The sequence below is a fragment of the Rhinichthys klamathensis genome, unplaced genomic scaffold (assembly GCF_029890125.1).
Source record: "Rhinichthys klamathensis goyatoka isolate OS25496 unplaced genomic scaffold, OSU_Roscu_1.1 h1tg000098l_1, whole genome shotgun sequence".
Taxonomy (NCBI): Eukaryota; Metazoa; Chordata; class Actinopteri; order Cypriniformes; family Leuciscidae; genus Rhinichthys; species Rhinichthys klamathensis.
In genome coordinates this window covers 5,400,140-5,412,326 of record NW_026606637.1, presented here as the reverse complement: position 1 = coordinate 5,412,326, position 12,187 = coordinate 5,400,140, and the positions used below count along the sequence as shown (strand labels likewise).

The 12,187-nt window shown below is 39.8% G+C and overlaps 1 protein-coding gene across 7 annotated transcripts in view; it reads right to left on the bottom strand.

Annotated features, from left to right (window-relative positions):
• Positions 1 to 12,187, bottom strand: part of nlgn1 (neuroligin 1) — a 232,618-nt gene that overhangs the window by 208,489 nt on the left and 11,942 nt on the right. For 4 of the 7 annotated variants that reach the window (XM_056252797.1, XM_056252799.1, XM_056252795.1 and 1 more), the window contains exon 2: positions 8,006 to 8,831. In XM_056252797.1, the coding sequence (XP_056108772.1) occupies positions 8,006 to 8,501 (496 nt within the window). In that variant the 5' untranslated portion in view covers positions 8,502 to 8,831. Of the gene's footprint in view, positions 1 to 7,431; positions 7,492 to 8,005; positions 8,832 to 12,187 lie in introns of all 7 variants that reach the window. The other 3 variants (XM_056252793.1, XM_056252794.1, XM_056252796.1) reach the window with 1 other exon arrangement.

Below are 12,187 nucleotides of genomic sequence, written 5' to 3'. Positions count from 1 at the left end.
TCCCCTGCACACGCACCATCTGCGACAGTCTGTCCCTTCACTTTCTCTCTGCCTTTTCCTCTCCACAAGGTTCAGTTGTTGTCATCTACGTTATGAGAAAAATGCTTTGAGCTGATCTGGGAACAGCGCCAGGTGCCACACGCCAGTCTGTTTCCTCTAATACGCTCCATTTTAGCATAAACTGTAATTAACGCAACTTGGCACTACACTTAGCACAGGAATTTTACAGTGCAGACCAATGGCTTTAGAGCTGAAGAACACAATGCCATTGCTCGAAATGTTGTCTTTATAGTTTTATGATATTTTCCCTTACATAAGCAATACTTTTATGCCAAAACTTAAAAGACAGAGTGACATTTTCTGGGGGCGGGTGGGAATTTAAAAACCGAGTATGCAAAATTAGGACGAGGGACGAGTCATAAATCAGCAAAACAGCCAAGAACTAAATTATACTAATCCCACTAATACAACCAGAAATCCCAAATCTACTGGAAATCTAAATTTAGAGAGTGCCAGGTTGGAACAAATATCTCTCTCAGCTCTGGAGTGGAAAATAGTTTGCTTTTACTGCATTATTACACCCATGTCTTTATTTAGTTTAGCCTCTTTAGGATTAAAAATCACTAATAGTAGATCTCATATGTCCATGGGGAGGTTTATGAGATGTTCATGGTCTACCACTGAACAATGACTTTGAGTGAAACTGAGACTTGAACTCATATTAAATCAAGTGTACTCAGGTTGTATTTGCATCTTCGATGGTTGCTTAAAACAACTTGAAACAGTTGACCAATCAACACACTGGTCCAGCAGACCAATCAGAATACATTACGCTTTACGGAAGGGGGGCTTCACAGAGACAGGAACTAAACAGACTGGGAAGAGAGGTTCTGCAAAACATTCTTGTTAGTAAAAAAAAAAAAAAAAAAAGCTTTTAATGAAACCAGGCACAGAAAAACCCTCGTTTCTAATTTTGTCGCATTATTACATCATAGTGCAAAGAAAGACCACCTCTACAGAAGATCAACTTCTACATCATTGCCTCTTTAGCCCCGCCCACCAATTTACGAGAGAATAAATACAAGAGTCACAAACACAGGATTACAAGACGTTTTTAAAGTGCCAAGTTTGCATTGCCATCCTTGTGATCCTAACATTAAGAAAGTGTGGATGAACTTTATTTTTAACAAAGTTACAGTCAGATTTACACTGTTCGTTTGTTCGCTTCATTAACTGCGGAGAGAGTGAAAATAAAAGATGATGCAGTGCCAACTACATTGGATCCGACAGTAATGTCAAAACACACACGTGTGAGTAACAATGTTTTTACCATCTCACTATTGCTTTGTCTGATATAGATTGTTTGATATGTACTGAGTATTTATACTGTAGTGCCTCAGTCAAACTGAATAGCTGTGATGATTGTAATTTGCTGTTCCTTAATTTGCTTTTATGGGGTTGGATAATCGGATATGGAAGAAATCACGTATATAGAGAGCACTGTTTTGTTATTGTTTTGATCTAAGCCATTCGCTGTAATCCCGAATAAAAGGTTCAGTGACAGTGAGCGTGCGACATCTTCTGTTTCGTCATCAGTAGGGCTTTACCACGTTTCATTTTATTTAAAACACGACACTGCAAATAACAATGTATACATTTTTTCACTGAACTATGAATAGCCTATAAGAACGACAGTGTAACAAACAATGGTTCATCCATGATTCCTTTTACACTAAACAACGCAAGTCATCCTTTGTCAATTATAACTGTGGTAACTCCAAGTACTTAAACTTGATTTGCCACAACTGAGGCTTATAAAGCATATGTAATACACAAAAATGTTTCACATTGTTGGCAAATGTTTCAATTATGAGATATGTGTCAACATCAGAAGTTTTCAAAACAATACCACAGGTGTAATGGTGGAGACGTTGACATTTATTTGGTTACCCAATCAGTGTGCATCTACTTCCAAGTCTTGAATGTGGCACACCAATCAAAACGAAGTGTTCGAACGAGAGGGTCAAAAACAGGATAGAACATAGCGTACTACTTCTAAATTAGGATGTTTTTTGATCTTAAAATATTTTTTTACATGCAGTTAATTTCCCCTTTAAGACTGCAATAGACTATTGATTGTTTTTTGAAAATGATATGGTAAAGGCTGAGGATGAGTGTGTGTGAGTGGGACTGAATCTGATTAGATTTGGATTTTCTCTGATAGAAAATGATCCAGCAGTCTGTTGTTAGTATTCATCAGTCATGGTGAAACGGTTCCCTCATTATTGATTCAAACTGAGACATTATCACCTACACAACATGGCCCTCATGTCACACAGGAAGTTCATACAAAAGCACAGTGAGCAGAAAATTATTCTGAAACAATGGTGAAAAGCATAACCTACAGTAATATTACTCTGTCCCACGCCTACACACGCATTCAATATTCAAATAGACTCTGAACAAATAGATTTGTGAGTCAGAACACCGGGACTGCTACAGAAAGCCTATTAAAATGCATGGTAAGTTAGAACAGGGATAAATAGGCAGAATTGTTGCACCTACCCATAAACCATTAAAGGTTTAAAACATCATGCATATAACGGTTTTAAAACATCATGTATATAACGGTTTTAAAACATCATGTATACAGACAACAAATGACTTCTTACTAAATTGTTAATTAGTAGTGTTTGCTAACCTTTTGTTTAACAGAGACAAATGATACAGTACCTCATTTCATGTGGTTTGTTTGGGAAAGGCATTGATCAGACTCATATTTATGAAGGTAAATCTCATATACTATATACATAATATGTGATATGTTATGTGATGTGTGTAGGTGTGTGTGTGTGTGTGTGTGTGTGTGTGTGTGTGTGTGTGTGTGTGTGTGTGTGTGTGTGTGTGTGTGTGTGTGTGTGTGTGTGTGTGTGTGTGTGTGTGTGTGTGTGTGTGTGTGTGTGTGTGTGTGTGTGTGTGTGTGTGTTGGAAAATGCATATGTAAAAATGAAATATATAAAATACATATAATTTTATTATGGAATTTGTTATAATACCGACAATTAAATTAACTGATTTTGCATGTGCTGTAGCCTATAAATAAGTATTATGAATATGAATGAATTTTAAAAAAATAATAATAACATTTAAATAAAAAGTTTGGTAAATGTGTTTTTTTTTTTTTTTTTTATATTGAGATTAAAAATATTGAGAGAAGATTAAATGTGCTCAAATAATGTCACAACAAAATATTCAAAGAGTCCTGACTTTTATTTTGTTTAAGCAAAATATGCAGATTTTCATTAGTTTTTTAGAGTACAATTTGACCTGGACATTTCTTGTCTGGTTTCACCTATTAGGACCTAGGTGTTGGGGCTTTTGTAACTACCCACAGGGCCGTCCATAAGGGGGGATAAAGGGGAACGTTTTCTGGGGCCCAGCCGCTAGGGGGGGCCCATGCAGTCCAGCAATAATTATGTTCATCCTAAATATAAGCAACGGTTACCATATTTTATTTTTAACCAAAATAGCACCATTTATTGTTGAAAGTGAGAAAAAAAGCATTTTATTTAATGTTGCTTGAGTAAAATGTAGCCTGTGTCATAATCAAACACCCCTCTCCTGAAAATGGTCTGAGTAGGCTATTTTTTGTTGTATGTAAGTCAAAACGTCAGTGCTTCGCGCCAGTTCGCGGTCAGCAGCGCAAGTGAGTGACACACGATGGAGTGTGCGAATTGACACGGACCATAGACAGTAAAAGAAAAAGTAAGACCTATTGCTCACCATCTCCCCTGTGATCGAAGCAAAATCAGGGGCGTAGAATTTAGTAGGGACGCTAGGGACGTGTCCCTACCAATATCCAGTAACACTGATATATCCCTAGCAATAATTTTGATCAAAACTTAAAATATATATATATATATATTGATGTCCCCGTCCCCACCAATTTCAAAATCAAACCTACGCCACTGGAAGCAATCGATTGCCTAAAATCGTCCTGTAAATTATCTAATGAGGCCTTATCAGATGCGCGAGGACTGAGAGAATATTTCATGTCATTTACAGCAGTTGTCATGTGCACTGTCCGGCTAAAACTACTACAACATATCGAAGATAGGATGGAATTTGCTTCTGCAGAGTGGCAGCCTTATGGTGTGTTCACACCGAACGCGAATAGAGCGTCAAATTCGCGTCTATCGCGTCTAGTTAAACGCTTGAACATTCGCTCGAGTTCAAATTTTTCAACTTGCGCGGAAGACGTTCGCTGCAAACGCGTCACCCAATTCGCGTCATTCGCAACGCCCGGCGCGAATGATGCGTCTATTCGCGTCTTTGCATTGACTTTGTATGTAATCTACTCGTGCAAATAATTAAATACGCGTTCGGTGTGAACACACCAAGATATTGGACAGGTCGCGGGAATGGGGTTGTTTCATGACAATTTTTTTTTTTTTTTTTTTTTTTATTAAATCTAGATAATCATTCTTAAAATAGAACAACCAAATAAGAACATGTAAGGTGTTTCCTGCAAGAATAGAATCTTTATCTAAAATCATTACTTGAAAAACACTATTTCCAAAGCCCCAGGATTGCAATACACCATATAAAGAATAACATTCCTATAAAAGACTTCCAAAACTACATTATTACATACCGAACTCTACACCTTCCTCAATAGACTGACTTTCGAAACATTGCATATCCCACAGAGAGAATTTTGATTTAAGTCACAGCGAGTTATAGCGAAGCTCAGGTTATTCTGATCACCGCATGTATGTATGATTCCAATCTGATTTCCTTTGAGAGTTGGACAACCCTGAACCTGAGGAATCCTGTTGCTCTGTCACACTGCGGCTCTTTCCGCCCACGCTCCGCCATCTACTGCAAGCCTCCAAAACAAGTGTGACAAACCTCTTACTTACAGACACAAACTCAGCCTCGCTTTCTCACACCTCTAACTCTACGCCCTGCCAAGACGATCAAGTTTCTCTCGGAGTTTCTGCGAGCACCACCCCCGGCCTCAATACAAACAGACGTCTGCGCTCATCTCCACCCTCGCCTCTAACCCTGGCTCCTCCGCGCGCCATTCACCCAGCCAAGATACAGCGAATTTCAACTCGGTTTTACAGACCATCTCAAAGAAGGGTGCAGAGAGGAGGCAGAAACCGAGAGGGAACGAAAGAAAAAAACATGTAAGGCGAAGCACTGGGGCTGCAAATCCATTCCTGTCTTAGCGCGAAGCAAGCATTGGACTTCCCTAAGGACTACCATCAACCATTACAAAACTGGGACAGGAAGAGAGCGAGAGGGCTTATTGACGGACACTCAATTCTTGTGACGCAGCTAAAGATCATCTGACAGTGTCACACTAGAAACGAAAACCAACACTATTAAATTTTCATTAACAGAACCCCCGTTACAAGCTCTGAATGAATTTTTAATAGCTTACCGTGGCTTAATCTGTTGTCTTTTTATCAACAAAGATTTTGATTTATACGACAGTCAGCTATGCGGTAAAAACCTTGAATAAAAAAGGCACCGATAAAATGTTATGTTTACATCGTCCTTGACAGTAACAGTTATCCTTGTGTCCGTTCACGCCGTTTTAAGGTAGTTAATTACACAAAGATATCGAGGCAACACCGTGCTGCTGAAAACCAATAAACGCCGTTCTTATCTATCAGAAGCGTAAATGCAATTAGGAATCAAAGGTTTCAATTAAAAGTGTAGAGGTGTGAATTTCAAATCCAATTAAAGCATGAGCTAGGGGTCCAAAAATGAAATCTCATCACTGCATTTTCCCCCACGAGAAAGCACAAAGCACAAATTTTCCGAAACAGCATGTGGGAATCCTAAATGGAAATGAAATTTGTTCACCAAAAGATGCATCATTGACAATTATTTCTCAGTACACACAACTCGAGCAAAGGATTGATCTAACGGCACATAAACCATGATGAATCAAGACAGGAATCAAGTGTGATATTCATAGCAAAGGAGAAGGGCTTTTACATCATTTACCCAGAAATTCTCAATCTGAGCAAATTCCTCACTCGCGCCTCTCAAAAGCCACTCCATCTAACGTAGCAATTTTACTAAGAAATGCCTCCATTATTTTAGCAGGGAGAAGAGACAACTGTTCTTTGCCGTTAAAACAATCCCAGTTGCGATGATGGTGGGTCTTATTACAGCATGCTGGAAACATAGCTTCAACTGCAAACATTAGAGATGACACAATGGCAGCATGTTTACAACATTTTCTAAACATTGATATTAAACCCAGAGCAAGATGCTATCTGTGCCCTCACTGGCCTTCACCAACTTAGACGTGTGCAAATGGACTGAATTATTTAGCTGCTATTTAATTTGAATGTATAGGTGTTGGATTTGCTATGGTTTGGCCTGTAGATTAGCGCAGATGGAAATGAGTTCCCAAGCCAGCAAGTGACTGAAAATCATTGAAATTTAAATGTGGTTAAAATAATGTCAGTCATCGGTTCAATGTTAAAAAATAAAATAAATTAATCAATGATTGAAAATCAACTGTCAAATCAACACTGAAATTTATCAAGATAGGGAAAGTAACTACCGGTAAGTTGAAACAATGTCAGAATATCAATGTTGATTTGATTTGCAACATTTAAAACATTTATAATTCAACAGTGATTCAACCTTCATCTGCTGTGAATAATCATTGAAATGAACGATGGATCACCTTAAAGGGATAGTTCGCCCAAAAAAAGAAAATTCTGTCATTATTTACTCACTCTCATGTCATTCTAAATATAGTTGGTGGTTTTGGACCGCACTGACTTTCAGTGTATGGACCAAAACAGTTCTTCAAAATATATGAAAGAAAGTCAATAAAACGATGACAGGTTTTTTAGTTTTGTTTTTTGAACTATCCAGTTAACCACAGTATGCCAAACAGAAAGTTTTGGGGGAATTGTATTGTATTTATACATTCATTGATTTCTGCCATGTCAGACCAGCAGAAGATAGGATAATGTTCTCCGTCTGGAACGTTTTATGATTACTCTTGTCGGCAGGGAGGACGTATTAACGGGATACTTTATATAAAGCGAGCTGTCAACAAACCCAATGCTCGGAAGGGGCCAAGGTAGGGTACGTCAGGGTGGGGGAGCTAGAGACATTATCTTGATGAAGCTTTGATCAATACAGCCAGTGTAAGCCAATGAAATCCAGATAGCATCTCTTTTAATTGAGATTAGACTCTGCAAGTTCAAAGTGTGCCCATCTGATTTAAGAGACGGCTCGGTCTCCCCAGTTGACTCTTCATGGTGGGAATCAATTATGGTTTCTTCTCTGACATGCGACCTCAGTTGAGACCTGGACTGGTGCTGTAGAGAGGGGGGGGGGGGGGAGATCTTTGCCTGTTCTCTTTTGGGATTTATGTCGGTGGATACATACCTCCTTTTCTACAAATTTTCTTGCCGGGTTTTCTGGCACATTCCTTGGATATTCTTTTTACTGCAAAATGAATAGAAGACTAAAAAATAACATGGGAGTCCATTATGGACATCAGGTGCATGCAACAGCAAAACTTGACTGAAAGAGGAAGAGAAGAGTTTAACGAGAAGTTCTCTAACTTAAATCATCATCATCATCATCATAAGTACTGCAAAAAATGCTCCCCTTTTATAGTTCACTTTGAAACATTATGGGCTGTTTACACTAAAGCGTGTGTTTGTCTAACAAGTAAAGGGGGGGTGGGTGGGGTAAAAAGAAAACCAACCACCTAAAATGGACGTGCTGCAGCACACAGAAAGATTTGCATGTGCAGGGGATGGTGGGAAGGTTAGGACACACATACAGCCTCGCTCACACACACACACACACACTCACACATTAAGCAGCGGCATGCATCGGACATGCAGAGATCATGCTTCTTTTTTCGCTGCACTCACTACATTCTGCACTGAGGAAACTGACACAGTGAGATGACAAAGACAGGTCTCTCCGTCCTGCCCGCACATAAACTCACCATCCTCTGTTGGCACGTATATGTTTAAGAATAAGCAGTCCTCGCTCTGGTCCTGTACGTAGGACGACACCACTTCAATACTGTTGGTGAACCAAACTGGCAACATAACGTCCGGTAGCCTGCCCTCCAGCAGGGTTTGGGGACAAACGGGAGCAAACTGAGTTGCGTTACGGATATCTGACCACGAAATAGGGGGCTCAGGAGGTTGGAAGCGCCTTTCACCTGTTGGAGGTGCTGCGTAGGGTACGCCCAGGAACTGAATGACAGGCCCCAGGATCTCATTGTTGAGTTCTTTTTTGAATCCCCGCAGTTTGCCGTAAGTCATAGAGACAACGGGGTCCGTCTCGTCCAGTTTTTGCGAGGCAGTGAGATGGGCGTGCAGGGTTAAGCCTAATATCCAACACAAAAACGGCAGGTCCAGGCTAGCACTGAGGCCTAGCCGCGGACACATGGCCCTCCAGACGCCACCCAGGCGGTTTGGTCGTTGAAAGGGCATGTTCAATCCTCTTCACACTAGTCCCGCTAACAGCGGCGGCACTAGTTTATATCCACTCGCACAAAAGAAACGATCAAACCCAAGATGCCAGATGTTCCAAGAGCGAAGCTGTCAAAAATCTCAAAGCCTCTTTGCATGGCAAGTATTCCCACATGGATTTAAAAACGGATCCAAGCAACATCTTCATCAGAAAGCCAGCTATTCGTCAGGTCCCATCCTATTGACAACGTAGCTTTCCATCCTGGCTACGTGCGGGGCAGGGCTGGGGGAGGCATTTGCGGCAGGTTGCCCACAGATAAATCAAGCCCGGTGCAGTGGTTGGTCTATATCCTGCAAAAAAAAAAAAAAATATTAGTGAGGCAGATGGGAGAACGGAGCTTTATTGGCGTCTGTGATCTTGTGTGCCTGTTATCAAGCAGAATGTTCTAGGATCACAGCTCACTGGCATGACACAGCATCTATAATACAGACCCAGAGTCAGTCAAGAGGAATCTCGGCCAACGGCAAATCAAATACTTCTCCAATACACTCACAGCCTGAAGTGGTCATATAATAAAGCAGTACTTAAGACACAGTATTGGAAATCACTTTGTCAGGGGGAAATCTCACACGTCATGCATCATAAATGGTAAAACTTTTTTTGGGGGCAAATATTGTAAATTATTTATTCAGAAATAAATGTTACAATCTGAAGTTGCCTTGTCATAAAGAGGTCAAACTATTTCCTGTTATGGTTTTTTTTGTCCATGTTGGTAGCACCACATCACTGTGATTTGGTGGACATACACACACACACACACACACACACACGTCATGTCATTGATGAACCAAGTAATCAACAAAATGTCCTGTTGTTTGTCATGATCATCGTTGGATTAGACAATAGCTTTTCATTCCCATTACTGCAAAGATTCAAATATATTACATCAAGAACTCAACAAAGTGTAGTGATAAAATAAATCAAGAGGAAACAGAATATCAAAGAACAGCACAACAAAACCCTGCACATCCATTTAGTGCATCATCCTCACTTCTGAGACAACCTTGCAAATGTGCAAAGACTATATTTAGATCCCCAGAACACAAGTCTTAATAAGGAACAGAGGTTCATTTACAACCGTGGGCAAGTCTTCCCCAGTGGACACTGTGACGGGCGGATTCAGAACAGGCTTTCGCTCAGCACAGTAAATGAGAAAAGCACCTCTGCTTCCACGGTTCTACAATAGGGTTTATGTTCCACTATAATGGGGCATTTGTCTTGAGTACTACTGTACCACCACACACAGCCTCCTCTGCCCACTACCCTCCAACAACCAGATCATTTATGATGACTAGCCGTGGAAGAGTCAGCGGATCCGGTCTGAGTGCCACACAGCCAGACAGGGAGCAGACATGGCTGAATGGAATAGCTGGAACTGACCTTTCTTCAACCCACCATGTAATGGCGTCCACAGACAATGCTAAAAGAGCCTCCGTTCGGTCTGATCACAATATGTGGCCCCGAGGTCTAATCTACTGTAATAAAATGGACCGATTTCAGTAATAACACTGCCATTGTGCATTTTGTTAATGGTGAACCAGAAACTGACAGCATTTTATTCAATTCAAAAGGTTTTCAAACATTCCATTGTATGGTTTTAGTGGCAGGGCCGTAACTAGAAATAGATCACGATGGTCTCCTACTTTTCCAACAACTAATAGTCAGTTAGTAATGTCTATTTACAACTAATTTATCTTTTAATAAAATGTGGGTTGCAATTTATCTTAAGGTGCCCTTGCTACAGTGTAATTATACAAAGAATTACTGAGTAATATTAATTAAAAATATGTACTTATTATATAATTGAGTTTTGGGTTAGGGTTAGTTACTTTTAATTATGCATTATTTGCTGTTATTACTATAGTAAGTACATGCAAGAAGTGTAACACACACACACACACATACAGACACACGTTCTTAATATTACAATTTTATAAAATTGTAAAAAAAATTAAATAATTAAAACAGACAATACATAAAACATGAATATTTTTCAATTACCAATTTCAAAACTGTCAAATACAATATTGAATGTTTGGTTTCATCCTATATCACATGGTTCTTGTAAGTTGCACTCGAGGTTCAGTCTTGCACAGAAACATGCCAAAAACAAACCCCATTCTGCAAAACTGAATGTGTTAACTCAAGTGTTTTATTTATCCATGATTAGTCAATCTCACTTTGGCCCAGTTGACATTTCTACTCCCCTCACTTCATATTTCAAAACAAATTGCTCCTATTGACGGTAGCCTATCAATGACAGGCTTCAAAAAGATGCAAAACAGTCTGTTCCATCGCATAATTAGATGAACAGATAAACACAGACGCAAGGTGAGAAATCCACTGCATTGATTGTGTACTGTATTGTTAATGAGCCTATAAAATCGCCTAGGAGATTTCTACAATAGAGAGAGAGAGAGAGCAACTCCAGCACCACACTACATGTCTTTATTCCGTCTGCTATTGGTCCTCCGTGTGCTGGCAACCTGCCGAGGCATGGACTCTACAAGACCCCTGGAGGTGTCCTGTGGTATCTGACAGCAAGATGTTAGCAGCAGATTCTTCAAGTCCTGTAGGTTGCGAGGTAGAGCCGCCATGGATCAAACTTGTTTGTCCAGCATATCCCACAGATGCTCAATTGGATTGATACCTGGGGAATTTGGAGGCAAGGCCAACAATGTTCCTCAAACCATTCCTGAACATTGTGTGTGGTTTGGCAGGGTTCATTCTCCTGGTGTAAGTGGCTTCTTTCAGCAGGAGAATGAACCCTGCCAAACCACACCCATTGTCATGAAAGGGTGTACCTGGTCTGCAACAATGTTTAGGTAGGTGGCACGTGTCAAATTTATGTCCACATGAATGGCCGGTTTTTCTAGCAGAACATTGCCCAGAGCATCACACTCCCTCCGCCTGCTTGTCGTCGTCCCACAGTGCATCCTGGTGCCATCACTTCCCCATGTAAATGGGACTCATCGGACCAGACGACCTTCTTCTGATGCTCATGTGCTAATTGTATTTATATAAATATATTTATATAAATATTTATATAAATTTATACAGTATATACACACAATGAGCATATATATATATATATATATATATATATATCTGTAGATAGACATGTGTCAAATTTAATTTCACAAAATTAAGTGAAGTGAACTATTAAGTAAAAGACAGACAGACAGATACAGTAGATAGAGAGAGAGAAGGAGAGAGAGAGTGTGTTTGTAATGAGGTCAGGTTTGTCTCAAAAGATAGAAAGAGGGCCTGGGGAACTGAATTGAGAGATAGACATATGCCTCCTGTGAGACAGTACGTAACAATCTCAGTTGGGATCTTAATACACTGTTCCCTTGCAGACAAATAAAGAATCCACAGCACAGACACTGTAAATCTCCATATAATATACACAGTCTTGAATTTCCACTTCAACCTTTCGTATGGTATGCCTTTGCTTGTTCTCGTATAGGTACATCTACTCATTCTGAAAGCAAGGACTGGTACACTGATGACATCCCCTCTCCTACTCCCCTATATCTATCAAAACATATCTATAGTTTTGATAGATATGAACTACTACATATGCAAATTTGTCTTAATGAATACCTCTCTGAAGTATTGAGGACACATTTATCATCTGGCAAAA